Source organism: Nipponia nippon, unplaced genomic scaffold (assembly GCF_047370975.1).
Source record: "Nipponia nippon isolate SJK-2023a ecotype South Korea unplaced genomic scaffold, ASM4737097v1 scaffold_32, whole genome shotgun sequence".
Taxonomy (NCBI): domain Eukaryota; kingdom Metazoa; phylum Chordata; class Aves; order Pelecaniformes; family Threskiornithidae; genus Nipponia; species Nipponia nippon.
In genome coordinates, this window is record NW_028262350.1 from 201,183 (window position 1) to 224,172 (window position 22,990).

Sequence of the window (22,990 nt, forward strand, 5' to 3'; positions counted from 1 at the left end):
GGGCTGCAAAACGAGGCAGGACTGGGGCAATGGGGATCAGCCCCAGGGAACAGGCACCCCTGCATTGAGCCAACCTGCACCCCTCACCCCAAACCTCCCTCCAGCCCGCTGTAGACATAGCCTCAAACAATGGTTCTTCTTTCCCCACAGAGATTTACACCATCCAGGGCAACTCACATGGGAAGCCATGCACCATCCCCTTCAAGTATGACAACCAGTGGTTTCATGAGTGCACCAGCACAGGGCGGGAGGATGGACATCTCTGGTGTGCCACCACCCAGGACTATGGCAAGGATGAGCAATGGGGCTTCTGCCCCATAAAGAGTAAGTGGGGGGGACGTGTCCCACAGGGAAAAGCAGAAACCCCATGTTCATCCCTCCTGGGGGCTTTCCTGCCTCTCCCCTTCCCTCCTGGCTCATCCCTCCTCCCACGAGCAGCCTGCGGTGCCAGAGCAACCCCACTGACTCCTTGTTATCTGGCTTTTGAGGGTTATTGGGGGGTTTTTGGAGCCATGGATGGGGCTGCATCAGGTGCACACCGTTCTCATCCCTGCAGGTAACGACTGTGAGACCTTCTGGGACAAGGACCACCTCACCAATAGCTGCTACCAGTTCAACTTCCAGTCAACGCTTTCGTGGCGGGAGGCCTGGAATAGCTGTGAGCAGCAAGGGGCCAACCTGCTCAGCATCACCGAGATCCACGAGCAGACTTATATCAACGGTGAGACAATGGCAGCCTGGCTGTGCACCCGTCCTCCTCACCCAGGGCAGAGCCGGTGGTACCATGGCCATTGCCGGTGCCAGGTTGCTCTCCCTGTCCCATGTGGTTGGTTTGGGGATGGTGACAGGCTGTGGGTTGAGCTGGGGCTGGGGGAACTGATCCTGCCCCTCTGGCTGCATTGGTCCCAGGGCTGCTGACAGGGTACAGCTCCACACTCTGGATTGGGCTCAATGACCTGGACATCAATGGAGGCTGGCAGTGGTCGGACAACTCACCCCTCAAGTACCTCAACTGGGAGAGTGGTGAGCTGGAGGGGGGTTATGATGGTGATGGGGGGGGGGGGGGGGGGAGGAACAGTCTGTGACCACTGGAGATGGCACCATGGCAGGGGAGGTGGCCTGGGCTGCCGTGGGGTGTCTTCTTGCTGCCTGGGCATGGAGACCCCCGTGGGGCTGCAGAGCAGCCTGGGACATCCATGGAGCTGGAGGGGGAGACCCAGGGTGCCGGAGGGGAAACTGATCCTCTGCAAACCCTCAGCAGCCCTGTGGATAACCTGGGTTGAGCACCCTTGTTTGGTGGGTTGTTGCATCCCAGCTCGGTGCTGGAGTGCAACTGCAGAGTGGTCCCCAACTGCAGACGCCCATCTCTAACCCTGGGATGCTCAGGGGGCAGAAGGACCTGTTGAGAGGGCTGCTTTGGCCATGCCTGGTGCTGTCACCCAGAGGCACTCATGGGGACAGTGATACCCCAGGAGGAGGTGTGGGGACAGGCGGGAACAGTTGAGGTCTGGTACTGTGTCCCCCGCAACTGCCATCCAACATTTGTAGGTAAAATAGTGATGCTCCAGGTCCTTGTGCATCGAGGCACAGTAAATAATCCAGGGCATGTGAGGTCATGTCTTCATCGTGCAAAATAACAAAATAAATAGGTCTTTACTGGTGTTGGAGCAAGGAGAGCTGCACCTTGCCAGTGCTAGCCATCGTGCAGTGCCCTGCCTGCGTGGGCAGCATTGGCAGCTCTGCCCTGGCCCCACCAGCTCCTCAGCAGCATGTCCACCCCCCCACCCACCCTGCTTTCCAGACCAGCCCGACAACCCCAGCGAGGAGAACTGTGGGGTGATCCGCACCGAGTCATCCGGGGGCTGGCAGAACCGCGACTGCGGCATTGCCCTCCCCTACGTCTGCAAGAAGAAGCCCAACGCCACCACTGACCCCTTCTTGACAGGTGAGCGGGGGAATGAGTTGCACCAGGAATGGGTAGCCCCGTATCCCAGCCAGGTGTGCTCCCGTCCCATCCCAGTCAGGGATGCTGTCCAAGTGCCAGAGCAGTCCATGGAGATGCCCATGGTGTCCCCAGCTTGCTGGTGCCCTGGATGTGCAGAGCAGTGGTTGAGCTCCCCAGGGTTGCCTAGATTTGGAAAAAGTCCTCCCTGAGGAGCATGCCCTGAGAAGCACTCGGTGCAGTTACAGGTTGGGTGGTAGGGGAGGAATCAAGAGCAGCGGGAGGTCCCCTGTGGTCCCCAGGGGATGGGGTGCTCTCTGCTCTGCTCTGCCATCGCTCCTCTGCAAACAAAGGGGATTTTGTTTTGAGCTCTAAAGGCACTATTGCCCACACCTTGCCATTGTGTGTTACATTTTGGCCGTAGCTTTCCCACTGTTGCTTTGGCTTGGTCTCCTGAGCAGCCTGTGAGACTGTGGTCCCTTCTCCATGGTCCCCTCCCTGCCAAGGAGAGGGTTGGAGAGCAGGACAGGAGCCCTCAGGCTGCTTCTTGTCCTGGCAGACTCGTGGTCGGAGGTGAGGGTGGACTGCGAGCCCAGCTGGCAGCCCTTCCAGTCCAACTGCTACCGACTGGTGGGAGAGAAGAAGAGCTGGCAGGAGGCGAAGAAAACCTGCCTGCGGAGCGGGGGGGACCTGGTCAGCATCCACACCCTCTCTGAGCTGGAGTTCGTCACCAAGCAGATCAAGCAAGGTAAGGGGGAGCCTGCTGTGTCAGCAGCACCCTTCCTGTCCCATTTTGGGGTTGACAGAAGGGTTGCTTCTTTGTGATGGAGGCTGCAAAGTTGAATTAATTTGTGGCTGTGAAGGGAGTGGAGACCCCAGGTTGGAGGAGCCCATGCCCCGGGCACATCCTCCATCCAGCAAATGTAAAAGCTGTTCCTGGGAGCCTGCAGTGCCAAGGAAGAAAATATGCAGCTGCAGCTGGGAATGGCACCAGTCCCAGTTTGTTAATGTAGAAAAAGATGGGAAAAAAAGTCCTGCTGGGCTTGCTGGAGGAGGCTGGACCTCTTACTGCTAAATCTGCCCAGGACGTGAGTGTCCCCCACAGCAGGTCAAATGAAGGGGGAACTCCTGCCTAGGGCGTCCCAGGTTTTTTTTCCGGTTCTGGCTTCACCCAGGTGTAATTGACTTGAAGTTTTCCACATCAGGATGTGTCGGAGCTGGGGTGGTACTTGGGAACTTTCAGCCCAAGCAATCACGCAGTTGTATGGCGGAGCACCTATGCCACCATCCTCTGGATCCCGCTTGTGCCACCTCTCATTAGGGTCACCCTCAGCTTGGGTTTTGCTGTTCCCATATGAGTGCAGCCCCTCCGGCCAAATTATGCACTCCCTCAAGCCCGCAGCCTGACCGTGCTCTGCAGAGAAAGAGCCTGGCAGCGAAACCCGCTGTGGGGACGTCAGGGTACCCAGACTTCAGCGGGGACCAGGGAGGGGCTGGGAGCTGAAGGGAGTTAATGCTGAGGGAGGCAGGAGCCATAGGAGGGTGGAGGAAGGAGGGGGATGTGCCGGCGCCCCCAGGCCTGGAGCAGACTGGGATGGGATGGGAGGGAATGGTTGAAAACCTTTAGCTCACTGGACCTGAGCCTGTGGGTCCAGACTTTTACCATTCTGCTGCTGCCAGCACCTCTCTGAAAACTGCTGGCAAATGTCCCTGTGTTTTCCCTTCTGCAGGTCTGTCCTTGCAGGCAGGAGCTCCCCTCCCCTGCCCTGCCCTCTCCTGCCTGCTGGCACCGCTGGGGTTAGGGGCTGAGCCCTGTGGCAGGGTTTTGTCAGGTGCTTTGCAGAGGCACTGTCCCATCACAGGGGCTCATGTCATAGGCAGGGGTTTCTGCAAGGTTTCAGCCAGGGAGAGGGAATTTCACCCCCTGACCCTCCTGTCTCGGCAGATGTGGAGGAGCTCTGGATTGGCCTAAATGACCTCAAGCTACAGATGAACTTCGAGTGGTCAGATGGGACGCCCGTGAGGTTCACCTACTGGCACCCCTTCGAGCCCAACAACTTCCGTGACAGCCTGGAAGACTGTGTGACCATCTGGGGACCGGTGAGAGCCCGGGGCAGGAGGGTTCATCCTGTACCTCTGCAGAGAGCACTGCAGTATCCTCATGGCCAGGGAAGGGATACCTCGGGAGGCATCTCCAGCTGGGGTTGAACACGTCTCATCCTGGCTGTTGGGATGGGAAGGATCCAGCACAGCATCCTTGGGGATTTGATATAGGGAAGGAAGGTCTGTGGACCCAGTGTAGGGCTGGATGGGCTGGGGAGTTCCCGGGGTTGTTGGCTGGGCTCAATCCTGCTCTTTTCCACCCTTTGCAGGAAGGGAGGTGGAACGACAGCCCATGCAACCAGACCCTGCCATCCATCTGCAAAAAGCCCGGTCGAGTGAGCCAGGAGAAGGAGGAGGATGACCATGGGTGCCGAAAGGTGAGAGAGATCTGGGGCGGGAGGTGGCTCTAGCTGCTCCATGGCTCTGCCTGATGCTCAGGGCTTTGGGGTCGCAGGGGACCTCTCCCCAAAACCATTTTGGGGAGCCCTGATGAGTAGCACCCAGAGCTGCATGTCTGTGCCCAGGGGCTGCTGGCACAACAGAGCATTCCAGGGCTGTTGAGCCCCTCACTTCTGTGGTTGCATGAGGCTGTGGGAAGAAATTGGGACAAAACGCATGTCTCCAGCGTCCAAGATCCTCCCCCTTGGGCTGGCTTGGTTGCCAGCAGGGACGTTCTTTTTTTTTTTTTTTTTTTTTTCCCCTTGCCTCTCTCCGTGCCAAAACCCAGCAGCAGAGCTCCTCTGTGCGGGAGGCCAGCGGGACAGAGGCAGCTGCCAGCCCCACGATGGCAGGCTGTGTTCTCTGGGCAGGATACAGAGAGGCAGCTGCCAGGCCCCACGATGGCAGGCTGTGTTCTCTGGGCAGGATACAGGCGTTTTGGGGACACAGCCACCAAACCAGCGGGTTCTTACCCAGTCCATGCTCTGCCTCAGTTTCCCCAGCTGTCAAGCAGGGCTGAGGCTGCCCTGTTCCCACGCTTGCTGGGAAGTTGCTTTTGTGCCTCTTTGCAAAGTCTTCAAGCAGCGAGCCTGGCATTGCTGCCGCTCTTGAACGTCTCCCAGCATTTCAGAGCAAGCCAGTGCATGCTCGTGCTTGGACTAGCAAGCAGACCCTCCGGGCCAGCTCCCAGAGGTGCTGCTGGGCTGCACAGGCGGCTCCTCCCAGGTTGCAGCAGAGACAAACCACAGCAGTGGCTTGGCTCTGCGTGAGCTTGGCGTGAGCATGGCAGCTGGGTTAGCTGGCACGCTGGGCCAGATTCGGGGGGCTGCCAGCTGGAGCTGGAGGAGCCCCAGTGTTGGTGGATGCTGGGGACGAGGTGCTTGGTGGTGATGTGCCACCGCCACCCGTCTGCTTGTCCCCGCAGCAGTCCTGAGGACTAACAGGATGTCCCCATGCAGATTTAACTCCCTGCTGTCTCTGCAGCTACAGTCTTACCCTGGCCTTGGGTGCCCAGCAGAGATGCACCTGCTGGGAAACAAACGGGGAGAGATAAGTGAATGAAGGAAAGACCTTTTCCCATCCTTCCTCCCCCTCCTTATCCTCAACGGGGCCATTTCCCACCCAGATGCAGAGGTTGATGGAAAGGAGGCAGCATCTTGCTTAGAGGATTGGTCCTGGTCCTCTCCGGCCACTCTGCTGGTTTTTCTTGGTGGCTTTGTTGCTTTTTCTCCCCCTTTCCAAAACCCCTTTATGTTTGGAACAGCCTTAACGGAAGCGATGGGAGATGAAGGTTTGGGCAATGGGGAAGGCGGAGCCGGAGAGTGATGCGGGGGCATGCCAGGATCAGGAGCCGGAGGCAGCAGTTGGGGTTGATGGTCCCATCCTGGCCCCTTTTTGGATCACAGGAGCTTGCTGTGGCACTCGGTGTGTGGGAGAGCACCCGTGTGGTTTTAGTGATGCTGAGGCCCAGGGCTCGTTGGAGACCCCTCTGGGGCCATCCAGACCCCTCTGGGGACATTGGGGACCTGCACTGTCCCATGCTGGGCCCCTTTCCTGGCTGCTCAGGGGCATTCATGCTGTTTCTGACAGGAACCAGCCGGTGGGTCCATACCTGGGTTTGCTAACTTTGGGGAAAGGCTGCAGGAACTTGGGGAAAAAAAAAAATGGGATTTGGGGCCATTTTCCTCTTGGTCTCCCAAAGCTGCACTCCTGCTTCCGTCCCCACTGTGCTGATGATGCTGCAGATGGCACATGTCCACCACTGTCCTTCCAATGCCCGGGGACCCAGGAGTAAAACCCCGGTGATGCTTCCCACCGTGCCAGGAGGGTCCCTGAGCCTGGGGCCACTTGCCTCCATGGCTGAGCCCCTTTCACCCTTCCCACCCTGGCTTGCTCTTCCATCACGTGCATGTCCCCTTCTCGCAGATGAGCCCCCATGTCCCTCCCTGCACTGCCGCTGCCAGCCCCGGGGCCGCCCCACTCCCTGCTCTGTCAGAAAACAGGCACTATTGTGTCTCCAGCCCCGGAGAGGCTCCAACATCAACAAGGTGGGGGATTAAAGCACGCTGCAGTGGGACTTGCTCTGGATTCAGCCCCGCGGCGTATAGAGGAGGATTGTGTTCCCCTCCCTGCGCCCCGGCCGGGGCTGGACGTTGGCAGGGAGAGCCGTTTCCCTGGCTTTGAAGCTGCCTGGGTGTTTGTTTTCCTTGCAGCCATGTCCCCTGTGGCCAGGGGCTTGTTAGAGCTCAAAGCTGAACAGGGTCAAGCCAGGGCGGCCAGGGGCAGGAGACCTCCCAGCGGAAGGTGGAGGTGGTGGCAGGGGATGTGGGACATTGCTCTCGCCCCCCGGGTTTGCTCCCATCCTTCTGGGGAGGGCTGGGGTGAGCGGTGGCGGACATCCCCTGTCACCCGTCCCCAGGGCTGGAAGTGGCACAGCCCCTCCTGCTTCTGGCTGGGCGAGGACCGTGTCCCCTACAGCGATGCCCGCAAGATGTGCTCCGACTACGGCTCCACGCTGGTCACCATCACCAACAGGTCAGTACCACGCCGGTGGTGGTGGATTTGCCCCAAAACGAGCCCCCCATGGAAGGGTGTGACCCAACAGTTGGGCTTTGCACACAAGGGCTGGCGCATCGCAGGTTGCTTGGCATCTCAGCTCGCAGCATCGCCTGCTCTTGCCACCTCTCCAGGTTCGAGCAGGCCTACGTCAGCAGCCTCATCTATGGCTGGGACGGGGAGTATTTTTGGACAGCACTGCAAGACATCAATGAGACGGGCGCTTTCCGCTGGCTGAGTGGTGATGAGGTCATGTACACCCACTGGAACCGTGACCAGCCCGGTAAGGGGGCAGCTGCGGGTGCAATGAGAATGTCCCCTCCATGCAGGGTGGGTGCTGGCTCTGTTGCCGGGCACGGTCTGACCCTAAGGCTGGCATCCTCCCTGCTCCCGTGAGCACTCCAGGTTACAACAAGGGCGGCTGCGTGGCTCTGGCCACCGGCAGCTCCATGGGGCTGTGGGAAGTGAAGAACTGCAGCACCTTCAAGGCCAAGTACATCTGCCGGCAGAACTTGGGCACGCCAGTCAACCCTGAGCTGCCCAGTCCCTACCCCACACCCAGCCTCGCCGCCACCTGCCCCCCAGGATGGAGTTCCGACTCCAAGCTCCGTCACTGCTACAAGGTAAAAGGGGTGCTGGAGGGGGTTTGCCCTGGCCGTTGTGAGGGTGCATGTGCCTCCTCACTGGTGTGGAGGGGTGAAGGAGCATGGTTTGGTGTTTGCAAAGGGCAGCCCCGACCCCATGAGCCTGGTTTGGGCTGGGTGGTGGCAGCGTGCCCCAGGATGCTGCTGCCTGTGGGGTGGGGATGATGCTCTGCTCCTCTCCTGGTGCTGAGCACCCTCTGCTGCTGGTTCCTCCCTCCCTAGGTGTTCAACTTTGAAAAACTGCAAGAGAAGAAGACATGGATCGCAGCACAGGAGTTTTGCCGGGAGCTGGGGGCCCAGCTGCTCAGCCTGGGCAGTTATGAGGAGGAGCACTTTGTTGCCAACACCCTCAACAAGATTTTCGGGTGAGAGGCTGGCTGTGCCAGTGCATCTCCTGCTGCCCAAGTGTGCTTGGCATGAGCCCACAGCCCTCCCTGTGCTCTGGCACATGTGGATGGGTGGACGGGGCATGGATGTGGCTCTCTGAGCACGAACTTCTGTGCAGAAGGTGCATCAGTTGGTCTGGCTACACTGAAGAGGGGATGTGGGAGAAGTGCAGGAAATTCAGTGTAATCTGGGGACAGAGCTTGGGTTTAAAACTCCTTCAGGCCTGAGCTGTTGTGCCTGTTATTCAAGCTCCTGCCTTTGGGTGTTGTGGAGACAGCGGGCTTTGAAAACAAACAAAAAAAGGCCAGATTATATATTTCTATATAAATATTAATATAAAAAACCTCTCGTTTGGGGGGGGTTGTGTTCTCACCCTTCCCCCTGGCTCCCCGCAGGGAGTCTGAGCCGGAGCTCCACGAGCAGCACTGGTTCTGGATCGGCCTGAACCGGCGGGACCCTGCAGGGGACAGGAGCTGGAGGTGGAGCGACGGGCTGGGGGTGAGTCCAGGGAGTTTTCGGCAAGATGACTCCAGTTGGCATTTGGGGTGCACGGGGGGCAAATCCAGCGCTGGTGGAAACGCCCAACACCACCTATCTCTCTCAACCCCCCAGTTTTTCTACCACAACTTTGACCGCAGTAACTATGATGATGATGATATCCGGACCTGCGCGGTGCTGGACCTGGCCTCCCTGCAGTGGATGCCAATGCAGTGCGAAGCCCAGCTGGACTGGATCTGCAAACTGCCCAAAGGTGCCTAGTGAAGAGGCCCCCAAACCCTTCAGCTTTGAATAACCTGGCAGAGGATGGGCTGTGGGACGGTGGAGCTGGTGCAGGGGGACCCTCTGTCACCTCCCTTCCAAAGGTTGCACTTTTATGGGAGGATGAGTTCTAATTCAGGAGGTAGGAGAGGTGCTGTCCATCCCCGGGGGAATTTGGGAGGGCATCTCGCTGACAGCCTCTCCTTGCCCCTTCACCAGGTGCTGACGTGAAGGAGCCAGAGATCACGACCCAAGGTACGTTGGCCACGGCCCTGTGTCTGTCCAGTATAGACTGTCCTCCCCGGGTGTCTGCCACCCCATCGCATGCGTGAGTGAGGTGTGGTCTGTGTGGGGCATCCTTGCAGCATTATCCGGAGGAGGACGGATCCTGTGTAGGGTTGTAGGAGAGAGGGGAGCCCAGGCATCCTGCTGCCCCTTGCTGTGCAACATGGCTGCAGGGAATGCCTGCAGGGACTGGGCAGGATCAAGCCCCTCAGCTGCAGGAGAGGAGCAAAAGCAAAGCAGCCCAACCTGTCGGGGACCGAGGGACAGGGTGGCGGGCGCTGGTGGCTGCGGCAGGGGGTGGCACAGCCACGGCGTGACACCGGTCCCTGCCTGCAGGCAGCAAAGAGTGGATGAAGTACCAGGAGGCCGAGTACAAGTTCTTCGAGCACCACTCGACATGGGTGCAGGCACAGCGCATCTGCAGCTGGTTCCACGCGGAGCTGGCGTCAGTGCACAGTGAGGCTGAGCTGCGTTTCCTGGGCCAGAACCTGAAGAAGGTACCAGGGGGATAGGGACTTCCTTGGGCACCAACAGGCTCCGCTGCCTCCCTGGGCTGCTTCCTCCCTGGCTTCTTTCATCGTTTGCTGGAGGGACGTTATTTGAGGACAGCCAGGCTCTGCTGGGGTCACAAAGGGTCTTGTGCGGTGGTGGCAGGTCCCAGTGCCTGGGTGCGGGTTTGGGACTCAGCAAAGTGATGCTTTTTGCCATGGTGCAAGCTGCAGGGGGGCTGCCCGGTCCCCATGGCCGTGGTTGTCCCCAAAGACACCTGGTCCTTGCAGGGCACTGATGTGTCCTCTCTGGGCGTGCAGTTCTCCAGGGGCCAGGAGCAGCACTGGTGGATTGGGCTGCACACCTACGAGAGCGACGGGAGGTTCAAGTAAGTTGGTGACCGAGCCACTGCATTCCTGCACGTCCCCATGCCACCATCCCCGGCTCTCAGAGCACTGTGGCTCAGCACCTGCATCTCTGGGATCTCATCCTGGGGTGCTGTGATGGAGGTTCCTCACCCAAGAGAGGGCAGTGGTGGGACATGCTCCCAGTTAGGGCATGCAACTGTGGTTATATTTGCCAAGTCACCGCTTGGCCTCGTGCTCCCGCCGGTGCCTTTCCCAGGTGGTCCGATGGGTCCCTCCTCAACTTCGTCTCCTGGGCGCCAGGCAAGCCCCGGCCCATCAACAAGGACAAGAAGTGTGTGTACATGACGGCCAGCAGAGGTGAGGGGCCGGATCTGGCTGTACTGGGGCTCTGGAGGGACTGGGGGCCACAGGCTGAGCAGAGACACCCCTACCCCATTGCGGCTGGGGGGTCATGTGGGGCCTATCCCTCCCCGCAGAGGACTGGGGGGACCAGAAGTGCCTGACAGCACTGCCCTACATCTGCAAGCGGAACAACGGGACGGCTGCGAAGCCTTCCCTCCCACCGCTGCCTGCTCCTGCGAGTGGGGGCTGTCCTCGCGGCTGGTTTCCTTTTCTCAGCAAGGTATGGAGGGGATGGAGAGGGGACGGCTGCCTCCTGCCTGCCTCCCCCAGCCCCTCCAAGGCAGAGGGGGGAGGCTGAGAAATGATGGGGTCGGGAGGAACACGTATACATGTTCTTGGGGAAATGCTGGGGGCTGCATGCACAGGGATGCGGGAGAGGTGTGCCACGGGGTGTGGGTGCAAGAGAGGGTGGGGGGCTGACGGGGTCGAGGGTGCAAAGGGGAGAAGGGCCATTGGGGCAGAATGGGGCTCCAGAGGGTAGGTGAGTGGGGAAGGTGCAGGGCTCGGGGCGGGGGGGGGGGCAGCTGCACCCCCTGGACCATCCCATGCCCTGGCCTGTACAGTGTTTCAGCTTCAACGGTCATGACAAAGCCGAGATAGTGAAGTGGCCAGAGGCGAAGCAGGCATGCGAGAGCCAGGGCGCTGTCCTGGCCACCATCGCCAGCCCCCTGGAGCAGGGTAGGTCCCCCCCAACCCCCACCAGCCCTTCTGGCTTGGGACCTGTGGGGGGTGGTCCTCAGTGCCTTGCTTGTTGCTTGCAGCTTTCATCACGTCCATGCTGCCCAACATCTCCTTCGACCTCTGGATTGGCCTCCATGATGCTCAGAGGGAGTTCCAGTGGGTGGAGGGTGAGCCTCTGCGGCACGTGAGCTGGGCGCCTGGCGAGCCCTCAGGCTGCAGCACCTCCAGCCCCCGCGACAAGCCGGTGAGTGAGACCTCTCCATAGCATTCCCCATCCCCTGGGAAGGTCTCAGCCCCGTGTCCCACCATGAGGATGGAAGGTTTTAGCCTGCCAGGGTGGCTCTCCAAAGGCAGAGCAGGATCTGACCCTGTGGGGTGGGGCTCCCTGGGGTGGAGGTGTCCGTGGGGGTGGGATGACAATGCTAAGGGCAGTGCTGACCTTGTGACTTGGCTGTGCAGACCAACTGCGTGGTGGTGTGGCACGGTTTGCCCCCCCACTTCACAGGGCGTTGGGACGACCGGAGCTGCCTGGAGGAGAAGCACGGCTACATCTGCCAGCGGAGCATAGGTAGTGGGGAGGCAGGGGGGACTGCCCCAATCTCTGCTCACTGGGGACCTGCCACCGCTGCCCAGTGCCCCATGTTGTGGTGGGGCCGTGGCCAGGGAGCTCGGGGAGATGAGCTCAGGGTGCTGGGGGAGCTTGGGGACATGGGTTTGACTTGGAGGGGGTCCCTGTTCCCAGCAGTTTGTGGGGCACCCCCAAACCTGTGCACACTAACCGGGCTCTGCGAGTCCCATAGGGACATGCGTGCTGATGGACAGCCCCAAGGTGGGGATGGCACCAGGATGTCACCACTCATCACCTCTGGGGATGTGGCCTCTCTGCCCTCCCTGGTTGCACCGGAATGTCCCCAGGTGCCTGTGCCCTGTGCACAGTGCTGCCGGAGACACCCCAGCTTGGGAGGGGGATGGGTAAGGGGGTGACCCCCTGGGATGCAGGAGTGTCCTCTATGCCCTCTGACTGTGTCTCTTTGCTCCCCCAGACCCATCCCTGAGCCCTGCGCGGATGCCGTACTCCCCCTCGCCCACCGGCACCCTCTTTTACCACAACAGCACTTACCGCATCCTGCAGAAACCTCTCAGGTGGCACGAGGCGCTGCTGCTCTGCGAGACCCTCAACACCACCCTGGCCACCATCCCTGACCCCTACAGCCAGGCTTTCCTCACCCAGGCCGTCAGCAGCCTGCGGGCTCCACTCTGGATCGGGTTGGCCAACAATGAGGTGAGGGAAGGGGGCAGGCACCCGGGGTGAGATTCCCCAGGGGGTTGTGGAAGTCCCCCAGCTTCTCCTCCCCTTGATTCTCCAGGGAGGCCGGAGCTACTCGTGGCTGACAGAGGAGAACCTCTTCTACGCCAACTGGCAGGATGGGGAGCCCCAGCAGGTTGCCGGCTGCTCCTACATGGATGCGGACGGGAGCTGGCGCACGGCCAGCTGCGACACCAAGCTGCAGGGGGGCATCTGCCAGTTCCGAGCAGGTGCTGGCTGGGGGGGCACGGGGGCTCGGCGGGAGACAGACCGGGTGGGGAGCACCTAATGGTCGGAGGTGACATCCCACTAGGGATCTTCTGGGACTCTGTGTGCATCCCTGCAGGGCTGGGTGCCCCAACATGCTGTGAGACCCTGACACCCTATGCCCCCCCCCACTCATCCCCAATGCACTGTGTGCTCCCCAGGTACCCCTCGCATGCACAAGTGGAGCTACAGCGGCAGCTGCCCCAAGTCGCTGGAGGACTCATCCTGGATCCCCTTCCGGGACCACTGCTACACCTTCCACATGGAGATCACCCTGGGGCAGAAAGATGCCATGAGGAGGTGCCAGAAAGGTACAGGGGAGTCTGTGGTGGCCAGAGGGGGCTGACACACCCTTGGAAATGGAAGGGAATGGGGTCCCCAAGATGCCTGTGGGTGCATGAATGGGACCTCTGTCCCTGGGCCCATGTCCAGCCTTGGTCAGCCATCGTCTCCTCCTTGCTGTTATATGTTGGGGTTCCCCAACTCCCACGTGGTTTGTGTGTGGTTCTTCAGCTTTGTCCTCCCAGGCACTGCTGCTCCTGAGGTCTATCCTCCAAGCTCTGGGCTCTTCCCTGACACTCCTTCCTCTGCAGTTGGTGGCACGGTGTTGTCCATCCAGGATGAGATGGAAAATGTCTTCGTGTGGGAGCACCTCCAGGCATACGAGGGCCCGTCCAGGGGTGCCTGGCTGGGCATGACCTTCAACCCCAAAGGTACAAAGGAAGGAACAAGGTTTTATCCCCCTTAGGCAACACCATGAATTCCCACCAGGTCTGCAGTGAGCAGAGGAAGCCCTTGGTGAGGGACTAGTGTGGGGGGCTCATGCCATGGTGTGACCAGGAGCCCCGTTGCCTCAGGCCATGCTGGACATGCCATCTGTGTCCTCCTCTGGCTTGGTGGGATGGGAGTAGTGGCTTTCAAGCCTAGAGCCTCCCCCAAGGCGCTGGAGCCTGCAGGCTCCGGAAGGTGCTCTGCAGCCGCTGGTCCTCCCCGTCGCCCCATCACACCTCCCCGTCGCCCCATCACACCTCCCCGTCGCCCCATCACACCTTCCTGTGCTTTCTGAACTGGGGGCAAAGATGGGGTGTTCGCTTCAGCCTCTCCAGAACTAATTCTTCCATTTCCCAGGTGGCACCTTGGTTTGGCATGACAACACTGCCGTGAACTACTCCAACTGGGGCCAGCATGACACAGGGCCCAGCATGCTCAGCCAGAACAGCTGCTACTGGATCCAGAGCAGCAACGGCGTGTGGCGCTTGGGCTCCTGCACCAACGTCACCATGGGGGTCATCTGCAAGATCCCCCGAGGTAGGGGCCCCCATGCTCTCTGAGGTGTCTGGGCTGATGTGGGGTGACTTGGGGGGCCAGGCAGGGTGCTTCAGGGCAGAGCTCTGTCCCACTGGCAGCACCAGCCATGTGTTTTGGGCAGTTCCAGTGTAGGGTGATAGTAGGGGCCAGTGCTGGGGTCTGCAGGCCCCCACTGGGCTCAGTGGAGCTTGGGTGGGTTGTGCACATCTCAGTGGCCGGGTCAGCACCTCGGGGCAGGATGAGCCTGGTGGGGTGGTGGTGGAGCAGAACCAGAGGTCCCCCGTGGCTGTGCATCACCTGGTGTCTGTGTGATGTGGCTCTGGGAGCAGCGGAGGACACAGGGCCAGTGATGCCGGTGCTGGGAAGAGGGGAGGGTGCCGTGGCTGTGCACTCATCTGTCTGTGTTGCCATTGCAGTGGAGGAGAGCAGCTTTTCCAGGGCAGGTGAGTTGCACTGTTAGCCTGGGCACAGCACCAGGACCAGGAACTGGCACTGGAGGGCCGTGCTGCAGCCAGAGAAATGGTGTTTGTGGGTGGGAAATCCCATTTCCAGGTGACTTTGGCCCTGGGTTAGGACTCCCCAGCAGCAGGAGCCATCCCTCTATGGAGGAGTGCATCTGGCCAGCTCTTTGCTGGACTCCCCTGCCCTTGCCCGTGGTCCTGGGCCAGGCTGGCGGACAGACACTGCACCTGCTGGTGGGATCTCAAAGATCCATTCCAGGCAGCTGCCAGATGTTCAGGCATCAGGAGCAACCCAGAGAGGCTGCCTAGCCCTTGGAGCTCTGCCACGGGCAGGATGTCCCCAAAACACCAAAGCAGACTCCAGTCCTGTCCTGCTCTGACCCATCCTGCCCGAGAGCCCCCATCCAGCTGGAGGCCCACCAGCCAAAGCCCCTCTTGCGGGATGAGATGGCAGGAGACGGCAGGCTGCCTTTCACTGGCTTTTTCCCCTCCCTGCAGCTCTGCCAGAGAACACAACGGCCATCGCAGTGGTGGTGCTGTCAACGCTGGCGCTGTGCACTGTCCTGGGTGTTGCCATCTACCTGTACAAGCGTCGGCGGAGCACGGAGCGGGGCGCCTTTGAGAGCGCCCGGTACAGCCGCACCGCCTCCAACCCCAGCGAATCCGCCGAGAAGAACATCCTGGTGTCAGACATGGAGATGAACGAGCAGCAAGACTAACGGCAGGGGGGACGCTGGGGACGGGGACTTGGGGAGGGGGGAGGATGGAGAGCATCACACATGCTATCCCCACGGCACATGGGGCAGGGGCGGCAGTGGGACCATTGCGGCAGGGCAGGGAGAGGGGCTGGGGTCGCAGTTGGGGTCCGGCCACGTGGGTGAGCAGAGGGAGCTGGGGTCCCTCCTGCCCCGTTGGTCACTGCCGCCACCTCCAGGCTTGTCCCCAGCTGCTGGGAGTGTACCTGCAGCAGCCATGGAGGCAGTTTCAGGGCTAAAAAGTTTTGAGGAAAGTTGCCCTCCCAGTTCCGAGAGCTTTCTGGCGGCGTGAACAGGCTCTGAGACACCTTCCCCTTGGGAGAAGGCGAGCGCGGGTGTTCAGGGCCCTGCAACGGGCTCGTTCCCCACAGGAACCGAGCTGGTGTCCGAGAAGACATTCTCCTGGGCAAGAGGTCTCTAAAGACGATCTACCTCCCCTCCGCACACAGTGGCGAGGGCCCTGCAAGCCCCCTGTCCCTGCCGCTGTGCTGCTCCTCTCCCCCTCCTCGGCCTCGTCCCCCACCTCTGGCAGAAAGCAGTGGAGATGCTGTTGCAGCAGTCAGCGTGGGCTCCCCCAGCATCAGCGATGGGACCCCCTCTCCTCCCTGGCACATCCGTAGGGCTGCATCCAGCCCTGGTGAGGCTGTGGCTGCTCCCCCCCCAAGCTGGCAGCCAGAGCTCGCCCTGCTTTCTGTTACTTTGGTGTGTGTCCCCCCACAAATAACTGCACGTGATGGCACCAGAGCAAACCGCTGGCCGGGCCCCTCCCCGGCGGGAACGTCCTCAGCACTCCAAGGCTCTGCCGGAGGAGCTGGGTGCTGTGGCACAAGGTGCTGCGGGAGAGCCAGGGCCACCCTGCATCCCTTGCTGGGCAGGGACGGCACGGGGCTGGGGTCGCTTGCCGCTGGTTGCCTTGTTCGCAGAAGGACGAGCGTCAGGGCTGTAGGGTGGGGAGCAATTTGGAAGCTTTGGTGGTTACTTTGAAAGTTTGGTGGTGGTGGTTTGTTTTGGTTTTGTTTTTTTTTTTTTTTTTAAGGAAATGATAGCTTTTTTTGCTATACTGTATTGAGTGCGTGCTGAATATATACGTTCTTTCACACAGCTGGCTGGGGTGTTTGTGGTTGCCTGTTTTACGTGTAGTGGAGTAGGAGAAAGGCGGTGCGGGGCTAAGCCCCTGCCTGGCTTTAGAGCTGTGCAGGGAGGAGCTGGCAGGCCCTGGGGCTGAGCCATCCTCCATCAGCTGCCTGCAGCAGCATCCCCGGTGCTGGGGTCAGAACAGAAGATGCCTGGAGACAGCGAGAGACATTCTGGCCCCGAGGGGGGTTCCCTGCTGGGAATGGGACCCAAAGAGCCCCTTAGACCTCTGAAGTGGGGCGGCACAGCCCGTTCAAGAGAAGTTGCATTTAGCCCTCTGCCTCCAAGGCTCGAGATGGGTTTTGTTTGTTTTTTTTGTTGTTGTTGTTGTGACGACAATGGGAACTAGATAATTTTTGTTACTGTCCTTTTTGACACCTGTGTGGATTTTAAAATCTGTTGATTTCACTTAAGCTGGACATTAAGTGTTTAAAAAACTGTTGGGGGGTGGGATAGGGGAACAAGGGATCACTGGGGTTTTGTTTACTTTCTGGCAATGTCCAAAAGCCACCATGACGTTTCAGGGCAAGGGAGAATCTGGAGCGCACGGAGCTGCCCCAGCTCTGTTTCTCTCTCTTGGCTTTCTCCGCATTTATTTTCTGAGGACCTTTCTGGTTTGGAGCTGTTGATTTTTGTCCACTGGCCCATGGCTTCCTGACGTGGGTTCTGGATCCTGAAAAGCCGAGCCTGAATTCCTCCTCATCCCCAATGGGCGTTGATGTACCAAGCAGGAAGCTTGGAGTGCGCTGGCATCCCTGCTGCAGGCATGGTTGGAATAGCAGGAGGGATGCTGAGCTGGAAGCTGCACTGCTGGTGGGGATGGGGGTCCTGGATTAACTCCTCCTGGATGAGCAGAGCTGTTAGGAAGTTCTAAAGAATAAAGGTTGAAGTTAGGATTGGTGGGAAGGAGTGGGCAAAGAGCGGTGCTGAGGTCGAGGGGTGCAGCCAGGCAGGCTTGGGCCTCATTTGGAGAAGTGCATGAGACCCTGGGCAAGGTGGGTGCAGGGAAGGACAGGGGGTACAGCTGGGGCAGTGGTGAGTTATTGGCGCTGGAAGAAAGCCCGTGCCAAAGAGAGACATGGAGTGCTGGGGGTTAGGAAGGAGGTCCCGTCACCGTGCAGGAGGGATTGCACCTGGTTTTCACACAGCCCTACCTGGGAACATCTTGTTCAAGAGAATTTTTTTTTTTTTTCCTCCTTGATTAATTTGTTCTCTATTCTTCTCCTTTGCTTTCAAGAAAAGAAACCTGTACAGTCTAGGAGAAATTTTGTATGAGAAGAGTTTTGTCAGCTGTCAGCAGTGATCAGGATTACGGGAAAAACACATATATGGTTAAGTGGTATTTCCTATCACCATTAGAATAATGTGAAGAATTGCTTTTACAAGGACCCTGTCTTTTTTTATATATATATATATATATATATATATAAATATATATATATAGGTTTGCATTTTTTTACTCTCTGTGGTTTGTAAGATCCTTTTAGAAGCTTGGAAATAAAATTTCCTTCCCCAAGTATTTTCTTCCCTTTTTTTTTTTTTTTTTTCCCTTTTATGTGGGAAAAACAAACCTTGTCTTTCCCTGTGTCCCTAACAAGTAGCAAACATAAAGCTGAAATTACACCTACCTGTCTCTAGCAGAAGAGGCTCAAAGGCTGCCCGGGGCAGGGGGGGGACACGGTTGCGGGGTGTTGTATTAATTCTTGGCATTGCTTGGTTGCGTGTCCCGTGGGTGTGGTGCCTCTCCTCTGCTGGTTGTCGTTAGAAGAGTTGGCTGGAGGGAGAAGATGAAGGAGAATGGGCAATGTTTACTTGTGGATGACTCCTGTGTTCAAGAAGGATGTCAGATTGAGCAGGGTCCTTGGAAAAGCACTGAAACTTCTGTTTCTCACCAAGGGTTGGGAGATGGGGCTGTAATCCAGCTGAACCTGCTCCATCCCGTAGCTTGTACTGGAGCAGTGAACAGTGGATGTGACTATCGTAGCACCAAACTGCAGCATTCCCGGGCACTGCCAGTGGAGGAAGACTGCGGGTGCAAGCTGCACCAAAGGCGTTGCACAAGAGCACTTCTGAAGCAGTGAGTTTGGCAGCGTCCTGCTGGCATAGAGCACGGGCATTGCATCAGGGGCAGCCGCTGGCAGCGTTTCTGCACACAAGGCTTCCCCCTGCTTGCACTGCATCTGCTCAGGGTGCTGTTTTCTTGCCTCCTTCTGCTTCAGGGCTTCCCCCCATCCCTTCGGTAGCCTGGGGCTGCCCGCACCCACCACTCCCTTCCCTGGGGGCAGACCCAACACCTTCCCTGCTCCCCCACTACACTGATGTGGTTGGGTGAGATGAGATCTCAACAAAGTTTCCCTCTGGTTCGCCGTGGCCATTTGGTTTTGCCTGTTTGGTCAAGAGCACAGCGCTTGGAGCAGAAGCTCTCAGGATGCCTTTGAAGGAATGTGATTTTCCTCTTTTGTTTTTCACCTGAGAGGTGAGAGGAGCTGGCGGTGGGGCAGCAAGGGCTGCTCCGTTTAATTGCAAACAGCAGTGGCAATAATGCTGAGCGACACTGCACTGCAGCAAGGGAAAGGACACTCGAGTCATCCTCATTCTGGAGCTTAAACACTCTCAGGGTGACCTGATCTGAATTCAGGTATGTGGTTTCTCTTCAAAGGAAGCCCAGTGAAAATTGCACTGCTGATTTTAAACAGTGAAGCACAGAATGCACTTTATTTTTTTTTTAATTTAAAATAAATGCAGCCTTTGGAGAAAATCGTAGTAACCAAAGGCCCTTTCTCATGGAGATGAAGAGTCTCCACCTTTTATCTGCTCTTCTAAACTTGAATTGAGCACATGCATTTTAAGGAAGTCATTAGAAAATTCCATGAGGTCTGGTTCAGGCTGGGTTCGTCTGGAGAAGGATACAAAATAGCCTCATTATTTTAATCCCCTTTAATTTCCCTACTGACTGCTTAGGTATCAGGCAGAGGGAAGGCAACACCTCCGAGTCTGGCAACTAGGACACTCTGAAATTAGCCATTGGCAGGTGTGCTTCTCGCCAGCCCCTGGACTGTGGACTAGTGGTAAGGGTTTTGAAGAGGAATGTCGGGTTTATTTTCAGAAGGAATTTATAACATGTCTAAGAAGTCCAGCACACCACACCTGGACTCAAAAGGTGGGCTTCGTCTGATAAATCCAAGTCAACTTGGGCTGCTGGCATAGCCTTAGGCTCCTGTCGTAGTCAGCTCTGATGCACTCACTGGGCACTAGTAGGTCTGAACTGGGTCAGATGAATGGTGACCTAAAGCGCCCTTTTCTCTTGAATAAAAAAAGAAGGCTGGGGCAGCTAGCTGAGCTGTAGCGTCTACATCGCACCTGATGTTAGGTGAGCAGAATCCTACCCTAAGAGGCTAATTCCTTCGATTTTGGCTGCACTGATAGATAAAAGCACACCTAAGCTGCTTAGGACTTGGTTGTCATCTGTGTTGAATACTTTTAGCCCTGCACTGAGATGGTCCCAGTATCCAGAGGATGTGGGAAGTGCTCAAATGTATTTGGGAGCCTTATGGTACATGCAGTGCAGAAGCAGTTATGCCATGCTTGGCTCTTCTAAAGACATGCCGGCTGTTTTGACTACAAGCTATAGCCAGCAGCGTGCACAGAAAGGGTGAGGAGTCCACTGGGCTGAGCCTGCTCTACCACTCGGATCTGACACAGCAGTGCTTGCGGCGGTGAGAATTCAGTGTTAAATGTTCAGGAAAAAGAAAACGCTCAGTGGCTGTAGCATATCAAAGACTGGGGCTCCTCAGAGCTGCTGAGTACATATGGCGTGTATGGACTGTCACCAGTGGCCAGTGCCTTTTTGAAGCAAAGTGCAGTTGGCAGATGTTTTCATTTCACCCCATGCTAAAAACCGCTACTCTGAAAAGAACCAGTTTGTGCAACACAAGTAACCACAAGATCTTTTTTTCCTCATTCCCCGAATCCAGGCATAAGGCTGACTCAGAAGTTATTAATCTTTGCTGGATAAAGAAGGAATGCAATGTTCTGTGAATACAGTGTCTGCTTAGTAAGTAATTTTGTTCAGGAATAATCACAAATATACTAGGTACTCTTCACTTGGGATGGTTATCAGTCATATTATCATGTATAGTTCATGTTTAATAGTTACCTTCTAACTCATGCAGTTAGTACATAGTTTGTAAAGACCAACTTGGAGACTAGTGAGCACAGCCACGCATGCAGATCAGATTTCCAGTGATGGACAATAACCAGCACAGTGTTAGCAAGCAGCATATTAAGTGCCTTAAAACTTGCAAAATTACACCCTCTCATCACAGACAATAAAAAGAATTATAATTTGTTGAGTAATATATTTCAAGTTTATGTGGAAATGAGAAGTTAGTTAGGAAATGTGTTAATCAGATAAGAATTCAGAAGGTTCATGTACAAATCTGAGCGTAGCTGGAAAGAATTCATACAGCAAATTTGTACCGATCAATCCAATTTTTTGCTGAGATACAAATACCCCAGGCTTCTTGCTGTACAGTACAGTGAAGCCTCCGGGCTCCTTCCTATCTTTGCTTTCAAACAGCAGCAGTATTTTCTAGTTGTTTTGCATGGATTCCACTCAGTATCTTTGTATGTCAGCATTCAAGTCAAGATCTGAGTAACTGGTTTTCTGCCTTCATTCTCCCCTCTAAAACAAAGGAATAACCTCTTTGTTGAGGCCACGCTAGCTGTTAAAGAAAGAGAGCGTTAAATACAAGAACTTTACCGAAGGTTCATCCCACTCAAGCTGAAGGCAATGCACTCGATGGTTTGTTGTCATATGCATTCAATCAACAGATGTAAAAGTGTGCTTTGGACCTTTTGGCTGTAAGCTGTGTACAGGATCATGTCACTCTATAAGCTCAAGCTCTAATCAGAAGAAACCTCAGAAGCAAAGAATGTCAGTATTACATGTGACTCAAAACACACAGTAAAGGAACCACAGGCATCTCCATAGCTTGTGATTTTAAAGGTTAAAGGAGGTCAGTTAAAAACCCAACTTACTAGCCAACTGTTTCCAATTAGGTAAGTTGGTTTTAGGACGTAATCAATAGAAATGCCATGTTGACTTCACTACTTAGTTACCTTGCCCTGTGGTCTTTTAAAGTAATTAGCAGTAACTGTTTGGACTTTTGAAAGACATCAGTAGGACTACAAAAAGGACTGTGTGACATAAACACACTTGTTTTGGCTTTAATTACAGTAGGAGAAAAGCAGGGGTATAAAAAACAATGAAAAGGGTACTCGATATAAAGGCTTCTTGATGGAATTTCAATGTCATGAGAATTTTATCTGTTTTTCTCAGAGCCAGCATCTGTAAATGAAGAAAGAAGGGTGTTTTAGAATACCTTTCTTCATCAACGAGAAAAATACTAACTGAACTTAACAAGATGAAATGTCTTTGCTTTCTCTTAAGCTTGGAAGTAGAGAACAATCACTGAGTAATTATTTTGATTGCCAGTTATCTGCACTACTAGCTTGCTGTTCTGCTCGCCAAGGCACCTGTGCAACCCCTTCTGAGCTCAGTTTTGCTGCCCATCTGAGGATACAACAGCTTCCCCAACCTTCAAAAGATATTTATTATTTGACATAGCCTTCAGCTTTACAGTTTGAATTACTGTGGGAAAGTACGGTAAGGCAGAAAGTATGGTCTCTCCTCATTGCACATAAACATCTTCTAAACACTGTGGAAACCACTCGAGTGCCCAGTGCCTCAGCATCTTTTTTCCTTAAGTGGGAATTTTGAAATTCTTACGGTACTGTTATTAAGTTTTAATATGTGGAAAACCTTTTCAAGTCACTGGTTGCAAATCATGCAAAAACCGCGAAGTCCTGCTCTTAGATTACCTTGGTTATTATTTACAATACAGCTGAAAATGCAGTTTTCTTTTTGATGTGTTTGTCAAATCTATACCATTTGAATTGTTACTTAACTCTTAAATATTATATAAGAAGTAAATTTAGTCTGTCCAATAAGATAACTACCAGATGTGTTTCTTCTGGGGAATGAACTGCTGGCATAGTGGCCATCTGGGGGATAACGTAAAATGTAGAAAGCATGCAGGAAGGTCTCTTTAGAAGTGATACTATCACTAATTAATTAAAACGTCTGATTCAAGGCATGATTTTTATATTCTAAGGAATGTGTCAGCATAAGCAAGTAAATTGCTGTTTCTCAGTGCTTGAGACTATTCAGCTCTGAGCACTGGCTCCCATGGCAATCGAAGATGATATGCTAGTAATGCAAAAGGCAAATGCTGCTGTGGATGAGGAATTTCTCACTGCTGGAGCTAACAGGCTGGATAGAGCCTGGGAAAAGCTCAGCTGTAATTAGCCAAGCAGTTACTAGGTGTCACTGTAGCCCCAGCTGACAGTACTGAAAGAGCTCTCCTTTGGCAAAAAACCATGGACGTGGAAGCAAGCCCAACAAAGAAACGAAACTCGCTCCAGCTGAAAGAGGTTTGCTATGAGAATATTAGCTGTGTTATAAACATAAGATCTGCAGTCTTCCTCTAGAATGAAATAACTCATTTGGCATTTAGCATTGTTCCCAGGCATTACAAGTTTTTAAATCCTGTTTATATGTGGTATTTTTCCTGTAACTGGCATGTTGGAAATCAGAGAACCTTTCTTTAGCAGCAGCATCATGATTTCATACCTCGTCATCAG

General features: G+C 55.8%; 1 protein-coding gene across 2 annotated transcripts in view; it reads left to right on the forward strand.

Moving 5' to 3' along the window:
* MRC2 (mannose receptor C-type 2) overlaps nt 1-16,252 on the forward strand; it is a 28,489-nt gene extending 12,237 nt beyond the window's left edge. For both annotated transcript variants that reach the window (XM_087770120.1, XM_087770119.1), the window contains exons 3-30: nt 151-324; nt 557-721; nt 910-1,023; nt 1,802-1,945; nt 2,502-2,690; nt 3,888-4,042; nt 4,315-4,422; nt 6,903-7,018; nt 7,174-7,322; nt 7,445-7,662; nt 7,906-8,048; nt 8,466-8,568; nt 8,683-8,821; nt 9,049-9,084; nt 9,451-9,611; nt 9,924-9,991; nt 10,228-10,328; nt 10,448-10,593; nt 10,937-11,051; nt 11,135-11,298; nt 11,514-11,622; nt 12,098-12,336; nt 12,422-12,590; nt 12,789-12,938; nt 13,221-13,340; nt 13,756-13,935; nt 14,352-14,378; nt 14,895-16,252. In XM_087770120.1, coding sequence (XP_087626246.1) covers nt 151-324; nt 557-721; nt 910-1,023; nt 1,802-1,945; nt 2,502-2,690; nt 3,888-4,042; nt 4,315-4,422; nt 6,903-7,018; nt 7,174-7,322; nt 7,445-7,662; nt 7,906-8,048; nt 8,466-8,568; nt 8,683-8,821; nt 9,049-9,084; nt 9,451-9,611; nt 9,924-9,991; nt 10,228-10,328; nt 10,448-10,593; nt 10,937-11,051; nt 11,135-11,298; nt 11,514-11,622; nt 12,098-12,336; nt 12,422-12,590; nt 12,789-12,938; nt 13,221-13,340; nt 13,756-13,935; nt 14,352-14,378; nt 14,895-15,115 — 3,923 coding nt within the window. In that variant the 3' untranslated portion in view covers nt 15,116-16,252. The remainder of the gene's footprint in view (nt 1-150; nt 325-556; nt 722-909; nt 1,024-1,801; nt 1,946-2,501; nt 2,691-3,887; nt 4,043-4,314; nt 4,423-6,902; nt 7,019-7,173; nt 7,323-7,444; nt 7,663-7,905; nt 8,049-8,465; nt 8,569-8,682; nt 8,822-9,048; nt 9,085-9,450; nt 9,612-9,923; nt 9,992-10,227; nt 10,329-10,447; nt 10,594-10,936; nt 11,052-11,134; nt 11,299-11,513; nt 11,623-12,097; nt 12,337-12,421; nt 12,591-12,788; nt 12,939-13,220; nt 13,341-13,755; nt 13,936-14,351; nt 14,379-14,894) is intronic.
* The last annotated feature ends 6,738 nt before the right edge of the window (nt 16,253-22,990 follow it).